We start from the raw sequence: 15,961 nt of genomic DNA on the forward strand, positions 1-15,961 counted from the left end.
ACGGATGTTTTATTGTGCTTCGTGGTTAATTAAATGGTCAAATGTAAACGTTTGTATATACGAATAATAAATCTTGTTGTTTAATAATGCATATTCTTGCTGTTATTACTTACTTTTCCACGCGATATTCATTAACAATTAGATTAGCATTAGCTGTTAGAGCTTTCATTGGAAGTCCTGAAGTAAGGGGTAAGTATTAAAAAGGAATTAATTACTTCTAGACAGTTCCGACATTTCATTTTCCATGACTCCAACTTATTTCAGTTAATTAGTCCCCTCGACGTAGCTAAAAATTGTCCGTCGTCGCTCGACGTCGAGCGTTGTTCGGTGTACGGATTCGTTGGACATTCGCGTACGTCGCGTGCCCGCCACACTGACAGTTTGACAGGTTGGTGAATTGGTTCGTCGACCAATGGCTAAATTGGCACTCACTAACAACGTCATACGGCCGCAATATTCGCACGTGATATGAATGGTCGTACAGAATATTAACCCAGTTCAATTATAAGCAAATTGGTTGAATACGAAAAGTATCGTATTACTGAATGTACGTTAAAAGCAATTTCTCTTCAAAAGTTTTCGATTTACGTTACGGGAAGATATAGGGAAATTCTGAGAGTTCCAAGTCACAGAGATGTTCGATCTCCGACTTTGTACATACCTATATAGATCGCGTGTCTGATCGTCGAGCGACACAGCCGTCGCAACCCTGTCTTTAAGCTGTGCGACTTCCGTTGTTTGCGCTATTTCAGCAATGCCACCGACGGTTTGCTCTTCGACAGACTTTCAGTAAGCCGCTTATCGCCGCCGGTTGCGCGATAAGCTAGAAATCGACGTCGTGGACGTCCCGCTGTCTGTGTACTGACGATGACGGGGACCTGTCAAGCTTCATAGACGACGATAAATCACATCGTTAGGACAACGCATCCCTCAAGCCCATCGACTCTCGATTCCACGTCGGGCGGAAATAAACTGCCAGTGATCCGGCGAGTTGGCGGAAGTAGGCGATTCGATCGCTCGATGAACTCGGGATTCATCCGGTCTTTCACCCCCTGCCTCCCTCCGCCCCCATCTTTCCCCGTTCTTCATTTATCTATCGGTCACTCTGGTCATCGACGTCCGAGGTACACCGTGCGAAATAAGCTGTCATTATATGACATTCTTCCGTTGCTACCTCCCCTTATCCTATCGTCGGCGTCGTACGCCAACATCGTTCCCCAAGTCCTTTGTATACGAAGTGACAGAGACGGATCTCCCGGCGACGCGGCCTGGGACGATAGTTTCGGGTAAACAAACCACGATATATCCCAAAGAGAGTTCCCCGTCGTCAGGTGGATGCACGTCGTCGACAAGCACGTCCAGAATAATTTGACGACTCTTATACACGTAGTACTTGCGCTCGTCGGCCCCTCGAGAGTAATCCTTGCATCGTCACGACGCCGAAGTGTCGGCTGCAAAGAATTTGAGATTCGCGAAGCGACAACGAACGATCCCAGAGTGTCTATTTTCACGCGACTAATAATTCATTACTCGTGATCTGTTACGTCAATTTAAATTTCAAAAATAATTCTAGTCTTTTTCTTTAAGGAACTTCAGCGCAGATTTTGTCATAAAAAATTAACATTTTGACATGACTTACTTTTTCGTAACTGTAACAATCTTAGTTTTTTCGTTATTTCTTTAATATCTATATATATAACTAAAATTTAAAAAATAAATTAACGCATTGTAAGCATCAAATAAATAAATAAAATCAATTATTCCCCTCTTTCTCTCACATATTTTTGTTCAAGTTTCGAGAAAGTAGTCGTTTATTGATTCTTCAGACGTCGTTAACCCGGTTGAAACTGGAAAGCTCAAGAGATTAATACACGAGCTTATCAAATTACAAGTTGAGGCGTTTACATACATTGGTAAACGCGTTCCTCAGCGGGAGAAAGTACGAATGAGAAATTCTATTTAGACACAGATTCATGAAATTCCGCCGTCGAGACCCTCTTGTTATCTGGAGAACAGCGGTGATTTCAAGCGTCAAAGCGAGAAAATTAATTATTCCCTCTGACAATGATAGACGTTATTCTTGCATAAGACTTAATTTCGTTTTCGTGAATGCGCGACTAAATGAAGATTGAGCGCGATTGCATTAAGTATTTCGTTAATCCTATTCTCGAATAGAACGCTGAACGGCGTCGTTAATTTGCAGTCGGCTATACCGTGAATTAGATTCTTCGTTCGTTTCGCGCGACTATTTGGCAAATTAACATTTTAGATCGTACTGTCAGGAATATTACTTGGTCCCCTGTTGTCGGCAATTTGGCTGTTTATCCTGAGGAATCTCGTCGTTGGCGTTGACAGTTTTTACCCGATGTGTTTTGTCACCATCTTTATTGCGAATTGATAATTTCTTAATACGGAAACTCGACTTAGCATTAAAAATACATTGATTAAAATCATTTAAAAATTATTTGTACAAAGTAACATTTTCTTATGTAAAATAAAATCGCATAAAGCGAAGCGCAAAAGCGAGGAACGTAACATCTCGCTATTATCCGTAAAGCGCTTGTATTAAGAGTGTAAAAGCTTGAAATTCCTGGCTGAAAAGACTGTATTTATTCATGGTAGTGAACTCGAACGACTGCAGGTCGAGAATAACAGTAATGGAAGCCCCTGCGGTATCGTACTAGCGATGCTGCGGAACAGAGAATATTGGGAATATTGTCCTGGTACGATAGCGTGAAAAATTTTATATTTTCCACTAAGATTTCTAGTCAATACTACTGTTCAAAATATCGCTCGATTATTTTCAATCTCTACATTTTCTCTTTCCCTCTTTTTTTCGTTAATTACTTTTCCCATCTTTCGTTCTACGTTCCACGTACAAATTTTCTCGGGAAAAAAATGCTCGTTGCAATCTATTATGCATCTGCTATAACGATGTCTATTATATTGCCGATACATGTATGCGAGGAATTATACCTTCCTCCCGTATTAACAGAACGGCGAATATAATTTTCAAGCGCGCATAATTTACATGTCTATTTTCCGCGTTGCGTTCGCCTCATTATATATTGATTGCGTCGTTCGCGTCGCGTTACATTCGTGCTGTGCGAGCATCGTATACGCATTGCATGCATACTCACGTTGACGGTTCGACTATCCAAAAGCGCGTTTAACAGAGGCGACGCGGGATCGGCGAAAACCTATTCGTAGAACAAAAGTAACCATGACGAAGGCCCTCAGGGCGTCGTATCCGCGACACGACTTCGACAGCGGGAATATCAGGATATTGTTCGCGGCACGATACCGTGAAATTTTACGGCGTGGTACCCGCCGGGAGCAGCCGCCGTGATCGCAGTAATTTTCTCGGAAAAATTTTCGACGCGCCAGTTACGCGCTCAAACTAAACGCGACGGAAGCAACTAATTAGTCCGCCAAATCGACCTCTCTTTTTCTCTCTTTTTTTCCCCCTTCTTTTCATTTTACGTCGAAGCAAGAAACCGATTCGTTTTTTTCTCCATCTATACAGATCGCGACTTATAACATAGAAGTTAATGCACGACGCGCGACGTTTCCCGAACTGTTGGTGGTGTCGAAATTACGCCGATGAAAAAGAAAACTTTCTCAATGACGGCAACGGCAGTCGTTTCTTGTCCATTTTTACGAGAAAATGGCGTAAGCTTGTAAAGCTCGTATGAAACATAGATTTTGCGATCCGTCGTAAAGCGTAATCGTGCTTACGTAAAAGTGCAGCGTAACGTGACGCGTAACGCAGCAGGCGAATATCAAAAAGAAAGAGGGAGTGAAAGATAAAAAAAAATATGAGAATATATCAGCAGATTCGATGTGAATAGTTAATTTTATACTGCTGTTGGAACTAATCGGAAAAATAGATGTTTCAAAATTGGTATTAACTTCTCTATTTATGCGTTATGTAACCTACATATATTATACAAGAATTTGATATGAGAAAAGTTTCTCTGTAAACTTTTTTACTTAATTTAAATATGATTGTATCAAATATCTTCATCGTTGATGAAGCTATATATGATAAAACCAGAAACTGCTGAAGGGAATGTGATACTCATATTCTATGTAATACATATACACATATATATATATATATAGTGTATATATATATTGAAGTTTCATTAGTTCTTCCGTATCTTATCAACAATAATGGTATAAATAGCAACCGACGTGACGCTGAAAGGTTTAATATTTCACTGATCGCATATCTCCCTTACGGCTGCAGGATATGAGCGAAGAAGCGTCGACCTAATAACGCAGTCGTTAGATAAAGTTGAAATATACGTTCGATGAAAGATCGAATGTACGGAAACCGGATATTTCATTTCGAAACTCGACGCCGCGATACGTCAACGCAGAATTGCCCTCGCCCATACTACTGCCGAACTTCCGTTACAAATTTTACTCTTTCGCCTCATCCCCGGGTAAAGTAATTGGCTTCCCTCTCTCTCTCTCCCTCTCACTCTTTCTCTCTCTTTCTTCTTATAGATCCTCCTGATGTTACAGAGTTAAGTGTCTCGCGGATCTGCTCTCTTCCTTTTGCGAGGAGAAGGAAAGTCCTGGCATTCGAGTTCATAAATTTCATCTCGCGCGCCGTCGAATTTCCCGATGAAAAAGATTTACGAGGAGTAGAAATGCCGGAGGAAGGGAAGGAAGACGACTGAGAGAAAGAGAGAGAGGCCTGTTTCCTCATAACCCATTTCCTAATACTCCTTTAATTTCCCGTTTTCCACGGCCTACTTCGCGCGACTCTCTGCGATCTGACTAATTTGATTAAAGCAGTGTCTCTCTCTCTCTCTCTCTCTCTCTCTATCGCTGACAACGTTTCTTCTTCTTCGTTTCTATTGTTTTCCAGTCGCTGTGCCAAAGAACTCTCGTACGAGGAGTATACCATCTCATGTGAGAAGTCGATTAAATGCCATCTATTTGCATGGCAATGCATAATAATTAGGGACTAAACTAGGACGCGACAGATTGGTACGAGCAGCTTAGCCACCTGTCTATCGTCGCGCATCAACTGCAGTATGCAACCACAATCCTTCGTAATGCCGAAGCATGCTACATCTCGCAGATGTTCCCTCCGCATATCTCGTCGTATAAGGGGTGTAAATATGCGCCAGCCGCGAATTCTACCTTGTACCTCCGGGTGCGGATTTTCAGCGAATAACCGTTGATCACTATCGACCAATCTGTTGCGATATTAAATTTCAACTTGTTTTATTTCTTATCGTATTACTCCTTAATTTACGATCGCCAACCTGTTCGTAAACCGTTGTTTAATAAAGACGTTTCTTACTTTTTCATAAATTGTACTTTGCTTAAGATAATGTCTACTACTCCTATAATTAAACGCTTTTATTTATAATACTAGCTATATTAAAAAGCGTTAAAATAAAGAATTAAAACTTAGAATTAAATTAAAATTAAAACACAACGATATTGTAATTACGTTCTTTTTTGTGTGAAATAATTTGTTTGTGCAGTTATAGTTTTCAACATTTTTATCTTCTTTATGCCCAGACATATTCGGAGAAAAATTGTATTGTCTTAGCTCCGACCAAAATGCCACGGCACGTCACCAAACTGGAACTTTTATATGATTGCAATTTTGAAATGCCACGATGCCCAATAATAGAATTGTATTTTTGTAGGAAAGTATTGAAAATTGTAGTAGACACAGTGACTTGACAAGTTCAAATAATTGTATTTATAAAACTAAAGCATAAATTTATACGTAAATTAAAAAAATAAAATTGTGCACATATAAGACTTGAAGTACAGCGTAAAGACTAATATTATAGAACAACTTGAACAGCGTCAAACATTTGTTTCGTGAATAACATTGATCTGACGTTTCATTTGGGACCAAAACTCAAAATTATTTTATCTATTATGCTTTAAATTAATAATCAAAGAGAGAAAGTTACGGATGCTACAGCATGCGTCGCAAAATTCGACCTGACAAATGGCGCCGAATTAGAAAACTACATTTCGATATGAAGGAAGGTCCAAGTACGTAAGATGTTCGTAATAAGATTAACCTACAAGTGAACTATTATCATTAATTATTATTATTATTATTAAAAGTACTTGATTAATTTATATGACTATTATAAATTTTGAGAAGCAGAAAATTCCTTAGCGAGAAAATAGCGCTCCACTTCAATTTTCTGTTGTCGACCATGCGATAATTATTCGCTGACAGAAGATAATTTAACGCGCGTTATTAAATGCGTTGCGACACGACGTGGAGAGCCTTGCTCTCGCGTTTATTCCATCTCAGGCGCGATTCACTTTCCAAGCTACGAAAATCCATTACAATCTTTCTCGCCCGCGTCTCGTATCATACAATATACGGGGCGTCCTGGCTTCAAAGAACATACACCACCCCCATCTCCAGTCTGCTTCTCTCTTTCTCTCTTTCTCTCTTATATCCTGCCGCGATGCTTTGTGAGGTGAACGCGCAATATAATCTCGGTACATACAAGAATGGTATCTCGAAGCGCGCGTTTCGATCGTGCAAGTCGCTCGGGAGTGTTTGGTCGTTCTGAAAATTGCGGACGATGAGCTCGCGCGCTTGCACGCTCCATTGAGCCCGCATCACTTACGGTACGTTGTTCCGTCATCGAGTCGCAGAACACGTCAGAAATGCGACGTATTATTTCGATAGGGGGTTGAGTGGAGACGGGCAAGATCGAAAGGGGCGCGAAGCGGGTGGAAATCACGGTGATAGGAACCGAAGGGGGATGAATGAGCAAAGGGGAGAAAAGGGAAGGCGAGAAGTGAAGTGGTCGTGCACTTTACGAAATGAGATACACCCACGTCGATAAAATGCGACCACACCTATATGTACCTGGGTATAGCGTTACGAGTATAGCGGCGGAATTAAGAACGGCGCAGCAAACTAACGGCAGGTTGGAAGTAAGAATCCGCTGACACGTTTAATCGTTCGCCGTGCATTTCGCTGAGAGAAATGCAATTCGCCATCGCATCGGTCGAGGCGCGAGTAATCGCAGGACCGTTTTATCGCTCACGATTGCAGCACGTTGCCTGGCACGTAGCTAAGATTTATAGGCGTCCAAAAACTCCTTATCTTCCTTTGTTAGAATGATAAATTCTTCGGATAGCTTGAGACGTTGGATATACATCGAGACATGTTTGCGTTGTATGAATCGCGATTGATGAGGAAAGAAAACGTAAAAATGTGATAACGACCGTCTTTCGCATCGATTTCATCTTACGTCATATTATAATTAGTGTTTCAATTACGTTACGATGTATGGAAAGAATGATTTTATTGACTACGTTTACATGGCATCCTTAATTGGGGTGTAATAATATTCGTAGTTATAAAAATGGCCACGGTTATTCCATTCTTGAGAATAATAGCTATGATCGGTTAATTTCATAACTACGGATATTATCAAGGGTGTCTTGTAAACGTAGTCATTGAAATATCTAAAAATTTAGCTAAACATGGATCCGAAACAATTTTTTTGGACTATCAAAATAATTATGTAGAATGCTTAAGTTGGTTGTTAGAATATCAAAAATTTTTGCAGCATTATTTACGCTTGATTTCCTACATTGTTAAATTTATAATGCCAAATTATACTCAATTTGAGTTACTTTTAATTATATCTACATTATCGTCAGTGTTCCTACTCAATATGTTGTTAACTCAAACAATAAGGTTAAACAATTTAACTCAATACAATTATTCGATTTGTATTCAATTTGACTTAAATTTAGTTTATTATTTATTAAATACGTATGTTAATATGGATGATGTTTACTTTGAAATTAATCACAGAAATGGATTGATTTACATTTAGACACAAATGAAAATTAAAAATAATAAAATATTATTTAATTCAAGGGATTGAATTATTGTTGCTCATTTGATATCTAACATAGTATAGATATAATTATATTAATATATAATTCAACAAAATTATTTTCAATTAAGAGAAATAAATTTATTTTTTCGATTAAAAAATAAATTTATTAAATACGTACGTTAATATGGATAATGTTTACTTTGAAATTAATCACAGAAATGGATTGATTTACATTTTCACACAGATAAAAATTAAAAATAATAAAATGTTATTTAATTCAAGAGATTGAATTATTGTTGCTCTTTTGATATCCAATGTAAAGATATAATTATATTGGCATATAGTTCAACAAAATTATTTTCAATTAAGAGAAATAAATTAATTTTTTTAATTAAAAAATTAATTAATTCTTGGTCAAAACAGATCTTAATACTTAAATATTTATTTCAGAGTGAATATCCAATTTTGAAATCTAAGTTTGAATCTCGGTTGAGGCAATATTTCACATAATAAATTAAATTATGTAGTTTTTGAGATGTTTAGATCAGTTTTAAATTATTAATATCCTTCAAAGATACTTATTAGCGCCATAAATTTATTAAATTGCTTGTCAATTTAATATGTAATATTATTATTCTAATTCATGATTATGTTTTAAGACCAGAAAAGATTTCAGCGCGTGGTTTACAAAATTGGGTATGTATATAAATTCATCCTAAAATATTTAAGCATTAAGATCAGGTTTGACCGAAAATAGATTTATTTCTCATAATTGATTTATTTTCGTCGATCTAATTTTATAGGAATTATGATTGTTAAAATTATTTTTAGATCTATATCTATAGCTAAATTTTTATATATCTCAGCAAAATCGTTTTTCCCGCGTAATTAATAACAAAAGTATAGGCAAAAATGCAGCTTGCCTGCAGCGTATAATCACAGTTTTTAATCGTAACGCATCGTCGATATTTCAACGTCAGTAATCTAGTTGCATTGCACTAGTTGCGTGTTATTTTTTGTACATGTTGCATTCGCTGTTTTTTATTCAATTTTTTATCGGTCGTTATATCTTATTTCTTTACGAAGCGACCATGGTTGCATCAAACGCTGCGGTTTCGGCTTTGTGAACGAATGAAGGTTTGCGAATTTTTATCCGTTCTCGATTCTATATAATCACCAATCGGGGCACATCAAAGATAGCGTCTCAAAGCACGTCTCCAATATCGATTTATCCGCCAACGATTAAATCCTGATCGTATCTCCTCAGCGAAAAGGACTTCTCGTGTTCGTCCAGACACCTTCAGAAGCGCCATGGCGTATGCTACACGCAAGTTGTAACAAACGATCCATATTTCATCGAGCGCTGAAAGGACCATTTTCCCGCGAGGTCGCTCGCTTCCTTCCCCTCCTCCCTCCCCTCACGAGGGGGGTAAGCGCGCACCCCCGTGCAACCGATTTCTGCTTTTCTCTTCGCCCGTCTCGCAATTTTCCGTCCGTCGAATCCGCCGCGCGGGGCGTTGGATGTGGATCGGCGGTGGAATACATCCACGTGGAAATAAAAAATGTATGCCAATACGCGCGGAGTGCGAAGCCGAAACAGTTGTCGATCAATCGTACCGCGATACCCCTCCTCGCAATCAATCGCGGACGATTCGGTATAGCGCAGATTCACGTTCCATCAAAATCTGTCTTTGTCGTTACATTAGAAACGCGAGTGGTTTTAGAAGAAGTGGCACATACTTCCTTGTACTAGTCGTTTTAAATTTAATACGTTGATTAATAGTTAAATTTCTTATCGATTTTAATCGATACGGGTCGTTCTCGTTTGCGCTTGAAAAATTTATCTTTACGCGAATTAAAATAGGATAAAATATATTTCATATTATGTACTGATGAAATTATAAAACGTATTATGATGAATCTTTAATGGGTCATAAGAACGATAGTGGTCATGCAAAAAGAGAGCAATTATAATCATTTTATTATTTAATTATAATATTTGATCGACTACGAGAATATTATACCGAATAATTTAAGGCGTAATTCGATGTATGGCAGATAATAATACGTTTTCTTTTCTCTTCAGTGAGCTTTATCACATTATTCTTCATCGGAAAAGTCATATAAATCCTACTAATTTTGGATAGCAGGTCAAACGTATGCCATATCCGGCGGAGCCCAGGCCGCCCTCTCGGCCGTCATCGAAAGCATGCTGGAGGAGTGCCTGGTAGACGCCAAGAACTTAGCTACGGTGGCTGGTAAAAGCTACGTCACCCCTGAAGAAATGGAGAAGGCATTAAGGAAGCTCTGCCTACGTTTAAACGCGCAGCCAAGCACGCCGAGTAAACAGAAAGTTAACACGCAGCAGCGCGAAGATCTGAACTGAGAGTTTCGCGAAATGTTCCCGAGGAGATCTTCACGGTGCCAAACAATTCAAATGTCGAAAGACAGAGAGAGAGAGAGAGAGAGGGGGGGGGGGGGAGGGAGAGAGAGAGAGAGAGAATGAGAGAAGAAAGTTCTTGTGTTATCGTCTATATTGCTAATAAATGTCGAATTGTGCGAAAGTGCTACCGTTCGCGAGCAGTGTCTAACTTTATTGTTACTCGTTCATAATATTCATCGTGACGTTTATTCACATCGCGATTTTGTGCTTGAGAAAATTGAGAAAATTATTTTACTTTGTGAAACGTGTAAAGAATAATGGTAACTATAAATAATTGAATTCTCGTTTAAATAAAAAGAATAAGAATGCAGCAACTTAAAAAGTCGCAATTTTTCTCGCGTAAAAACACGAAAAGAATGGTTTGACTGAAGTATCTAAAAGTTTAGATAAGTACAGATCTGAAAATAATTTTGTTGCACTATCAAAATAATTATGTAAGATGCTTAAATATGCTGAACAATGTTGCAAATAACTTTAACGTTCTAGAAACTATCTTAGCATATATAAGTGAAAAGCGACATCTTCAATCGTTTGTTATACGGAAACGACGGTTTTGCTGAAGTACTTACCTAAAAATTTAGTTGTTATTGATCTCAAAATAATTTTATACTCTAGTTCTGTTCATGATTGGAAATTATATAAAATCAGAAGAAATATTATTAAGCACGAAGAACCGCCTCGATTAAATATGGCATTTTTCACTTATAGTTTAAATCTTATCGATCTATTTTCGTTCAATTATCTTGAGTTTTCTATATAATTATTTTTATAATTATTTTCAGATCTATAGTTAACTAAATTTTTAGATACTTCAGCAAAACCGTTGATTCTGTGCAACAAAATGAAAAAAAAATTAACTACTGTTTTTTTACGTAATTTTGATAACCTAAAACTATATCTTGGATATAATATTTATTGGAGAAACTATCATGTTATTGATAGGTTAATATCTCTCGCAACATGTGTCGTGATTGTTTAAAGTGTAACAAGCATGTATCCATCAATAACAATTATTTGTTCCGCCTTTGACTTTGATTGAAATTCCTCTCATTTAATGTGACGAATCGCATCACGAGGGCTCTTCTGTGTTCATCACGTTGAGAGCGGCCATCGTGACAATGGTCAAGCAGTTGTTGCGAATTTGCTAGCAATCCGTGCGACAAAGCGTTACTCGCGTGACCGGAAAAATTCATTAAATGACGCGCGATAAACTAAAAATAATTCTGTCCGGTATTGTCGAGGGTTAATGAACAGGGATATATATTTTTTTTTTCGCAGTCACGTATATTTTTTACGTCTCGTTGATCTTGCGGTCGTCTCGTCGACAATGAGAATTCATGCAAAGGATGAAATTCTCTCGTCTGCTCAATGTAACAAAATATATCTCTGTTTTTGGGGATTAAAACCCCATTGTAAGTCTACGTGTAAATTCAAAAACAAAGGAATAATGATATCATATTATACGATATTCGTATTAACATGCTGCTTTGCGCATGGAATTTTGTGGAGAATACATGTACACTGTTTTAATTCGGCATCATACAACTTTCACTTATATGATAATTGACAAGCTCTGCAAAATAAATGTAACAAATAAATGTTCCTTTTTTTAATACTTTCTTTATATTATGTATGTTTCAATAGATCCATACGAGTTGAAACCTTGAAAACTTTTTGCGCTAAAAATGAGGTAATTACACATATATAAAGTAAACATCTTTGCAGTGACCGGATATATACTACGTCCGGACATTTACATAAAAAACTTTATTTGTTTATGTTATTATTAATCTCAAATGCTTTTTTAAATAATCTTTAATTTTAACAAAAAATTAATAAAGAGCATACAGCCACAACGCCAGTTAAAATTAGCACAAATATATTCAATTTACATCAAGTAAACGTTTCGGTCACCATCTGACCATCATCAGTACATCAAATTTCATATTAAAAGCATATATAAATTATCAAATATCGATTATACAAATCAAAAGAATTATTTTCGTTCGTAAAAAGCATAATTATTTTAAAATAAAAATACGACAATCAATAGTAAGAAGTCGATTCCAGTCCAAACACGATAAGAATACTTTAGAAGTGGTTGTACATCAAAGTCAATTTGTTATAATATACAAAATATATCCATTTAAATATGCGATTGCCAGATGCACATATTTGCCGATATATGTATTAAATCAAATCGTCACAAATTCATCTTCCACAACAAAATTCTTTTAGAGTCAAACAGAACAAAACTTTAAAATTTAAGAGAATATAATTTTTCAAATAAATTATCGTTATACTGAGAACAACATTCTAAAGCCAAGTAACAAGTTACAAGTTAGAATGTTGTTCTCAGTATAACGATAATTTATTTGAAAAATTATATTCTCTTAAATTTAAAAGTTTTGTTCTGTTTGACTCTAAAAGAATTTTGTTGTGGAAGATGAATTTGTGACGATTTGATTTAATATATATATCGGCAAATATGTGCATCTGGCAATCGCATATTTAAATGGATATATTTTGTATATTATAACAAATTGACTTTGATGTACAACCACTTCTAAAGTATTCTTATCGTGTTTGGACTGGAATCGACTTCTTACTATTGATTGTCGTATTTTTATTTTAAAATAATTATACTTTTTGCAAACGAAAATAATTCTTTTGATTTGTACAATTGATATTTGATAATTTATATATGTTTTTAATATAAAATTTGATGTACTGATGATGGTCAGACGGTGACCGAAACGTTTACTTGATGTAAATTGAATATATTTGTGCTAATTTTAACTGGCGTTGTATGCTCTTTATTAATTCCTTGTATAATTTTAAGCCACTTATTATCTTATGTACTTTAATTTTAAATATAACTAAATTATAATATTGTAATAAAAAAAAAGTTTGAGGTTACTAATAATAAATCTGGTGTAAAAAAAAGCACCCGGATGTACATCCAGAGAAAGGTTTCTTCCATAAAAAGGTATATTTGATTTCAAAAAATGACGTTCAAATAAAAGAAATTTTTTTCTGTAATTTTATTTTTTTCTTTAATTATAGCAAAGAAACATTTCGTTGAATCAAAGAAAACTTTCTCAGGGTGTTCACTGGGACGTTTATCTTGTTCAAACATTGAAGAAAAAGAAAGCGAAGATGCTGAGTGCAAAAAGTGCAAATAACGCAAATAGATTTATTTGTCGAAACTGTCGTATACTCAGCGACATGTACCATCAAATTGAGCATCTCTCATTACAACCAAAATCAACAACATTAAACCCACTACGATCTTTCGAGTATACAACACGGACGTTATTGCGACGATAGACCAAAGCAGAGCACTTACTTAGACTTGACTGGCATGTCATCACAGTTTTCCGTGTAGCTTGACGTCAAATAAAAGTCATCTGAGAAAGAACGATCTCAATCCGTCTCACACCGGAATCGCCGTTTGAAATTATATCTTACTAACGACGTTCCGCGCGAGCTTTCTAGACGATGGTATTCTTAGATTGAAGTCTCGGCTGGGTTCAGCCTGAACAATGTGTTTTGTTCACGTCACTCCGATCCTCCAATGACACCATGGCCAAGAGAGCACGGTCTCTCTCCACGTGTCGCATAAAGGCCGAGAGAAAAACAGCGGCGCACGAAATATCTCCGTTCGACAGACGCGCGAGGCTCAATATTTTACGAGCGGATCCACGTGAAATAATTGGGACGCGTTAACAATGGACTCGGTCCGTCCTTCCTACCTTTTTTTTTGTTCGTTTGTCTTGTTTTTGTTTCCTCCCCGCCCATGTTTTTTTTCCCTACCCCCTTTTTTTCCATTTCGACGCGTCGCGATCGAAAAGTTAATAGATACGTGAAATGGCGCGCGATATTCGTTACAGTGCCGCGCCGATTTTATTTGTAACTCGAAAATTCGCTGTTTCATAAAACGAGATTCGCAGATACGTACGTACCTGAAGCCGCGCGCTCTGGCCGGAAAATATTTTTTTCCGTGACAGTTTCGCGGGAACGACAAAAAAAAAAGAAGAGTAGAAAAAAGAGGGAGGAAGGGGACGGGGATGGCCGGTGATAATCAATCGAAAAATGATTTCGAATGGCGTAACGGACCGATCGCCGCGTCATAAATCTCAAAACCTAGCGATTAAGCAGATATGTCCACCTGCCAAAGCGAATATTCACGATTTTTGATATACGGGGATGAATCCGGAATACAATTACGTGCGTGTGTCGAAGCGTGCAGCTTGGAAATGTTATATCTAATGTGACCGTTGTCTAAGCATTGCTCGACTATGCTAATTGGCAACTGAATATTCAAGTACGATAAAAATAAATTTAAATAAATAAATGCGTAAATTAACAAACGTATTTGTTTCTCCAGCGTTACATATCTAACATTCGCTGAGATTACAATTTTCGTAATTCTGTATTCAGATATTATCGATTCCTGAGGATAACAGAACAAATGTTAGCTTTATATCTGTTTCCGTCACCGTGATTTTTATTAATATTTTATAAATTATTCAACAATTACTTTTCATTCGGGATTTTATAAAAGTAAAAAAGATAATTTCGTCTGAAAATGCTTTATGGAAAAATAAACATGCGAAATGTTTATCGATGGAAAATAATTTCTCCTCTGCATGAGAAAGGTGCAGATTGGAAAATTATTTAATAAATGAATAGTTACGAATTTATAGATGTTGAATATTCATTCATATCCTCTTCTGTGGAGTGTTTAATATTTGGTAAAATAATTTAAGTCGGTGTTTTAATTATTAACCCAGGAGAGAGAACATTTCACATGAGAAATATTCTCCGGACAAAGAAATTATGTATCGTGCAGGTGGTCCGCGGGCTCGAAACTATCAGAGAACAAATTAATTTCGGCCTCACGCGCCTTTCGTCGGAAAGCCCTCCGTGTCGTGCGTGTTCCGCCTCTTCGGTCTGTCATAATAATAGCTACTCAATTCTGATCCTACATAACTGAACTTTAATTAAATAATTCTCCTACCTGTGCGTTTATTAAGAGAAAAGAAGAGAAAACGTGAACGAAAAGATATGTAAATTTGAATCACACAAACGCTCAATTAATGCGCATATAAAATTTAAATTCTTAGTTTTTTAAAGATCTGCTTAGATCAGCATTTATCAATTGTTCCATTACTTCTTCACTTTTAAAGGATAGTATCGAATGAGTGCGAATAAAGTAAGAGTAAAAAGAATAAAAAGAGAAAATTTACATCGCAAAATCTATTCCTATTTCTATCTGTATAAATTAATTTAATGTTATAATCTAATGTAATTAACGAGTCATTATAAAGTCGAAACGAGTCATTTATAAAGAATAAAATATTTACCAATATTGCTTACAAATTTATTTAAAAATTCGTATAAAAGTTGAAGTATATAAAAAATTTATTTGATAAACTGTTCTATATTTGAGAGTAGATTTTCTCGCCTTCAAAAATCTATTTTTCCAGCAATAATAAAATATTTAGATTTATCTATTGCACCGTTTGGTTACACGTATATACACGTTTTATTATAAAAAAAAATTTCAAATTGGTAATTTATTTCACATATACAAACACACAATGCACACACACACACACACACACACACACACACACACACATGC

The 15,961-nt window shown here is 36.4% G+C and overlaps 1 protein-coding gene across 2 annotated transcripts; it reads left to right on the plus strand.

The window, feature by feature from the left end:
* Positions 1 to 5,867: 5,867 nt before the first annotated feature.
* Positions 5,868 to 10,891, plus strand: LOC108764430 (uncharacterized). Of its 2 annotated transcripts, none has more exons than XM_018512687.1 (2): positions 5,868 to 6,039; positions 10,016 to 10,891. In XM_018512687.1, exons 1-2 carry the CDS (start codon positions 5,967 to 5,969, stop codon positions 10,252 to 10,254), a joined length of 312 nt encoding a protein of 103 aa, XP_018368189.1. In that variant the 5' UTR covers positions 5,868 to 5,966; the 3' UTR covers positions 10,255 to 10,891. The 2 variants fall into 2 exon arrangements, with proteins under 2 accessions (XP_018368189.1, XP_018368190.1); XM_018512688.1 differs by having other exon boundaries at positions 10,019 to 10,891.
* Positions 10,892 to 15,961: the final 5,070 nt, after the last annotated feature.

This window comes from Trachymyrmex cornetzi, unplaced genomic scaffold (assembly GCF_001594075.2).
Source record: "Trachymyrmex cornetzi isolate Tcor2-1 unplaced genomic scaffold, Tcor1.1 scaffold422, whole genome shotgun sequence".
NCBI lineage: Eukaryota > Metazoa > Arthropoda > Insecta > Hymenoptera > Formicidae > Trachymyrmex > Trachymyrmex cornetzi.

Bases quoted from the DNA above. Each gene is read 5' to 3' on its own strand.
- LOC108764430 (XM_018512687.1), top strand. From the start codon at position 5,967: ATGCGTCGCAAAATTCGACCTGACAAATGGCGCCGAATTAGAAAACTA. The intron at 6,040-10,015 runs GTACGTAAGATG...AATTTTGGATAG, and splicing joins CGATATGAAGGAAGGTCCAA to CAGGTCAAACGTATGCCATA.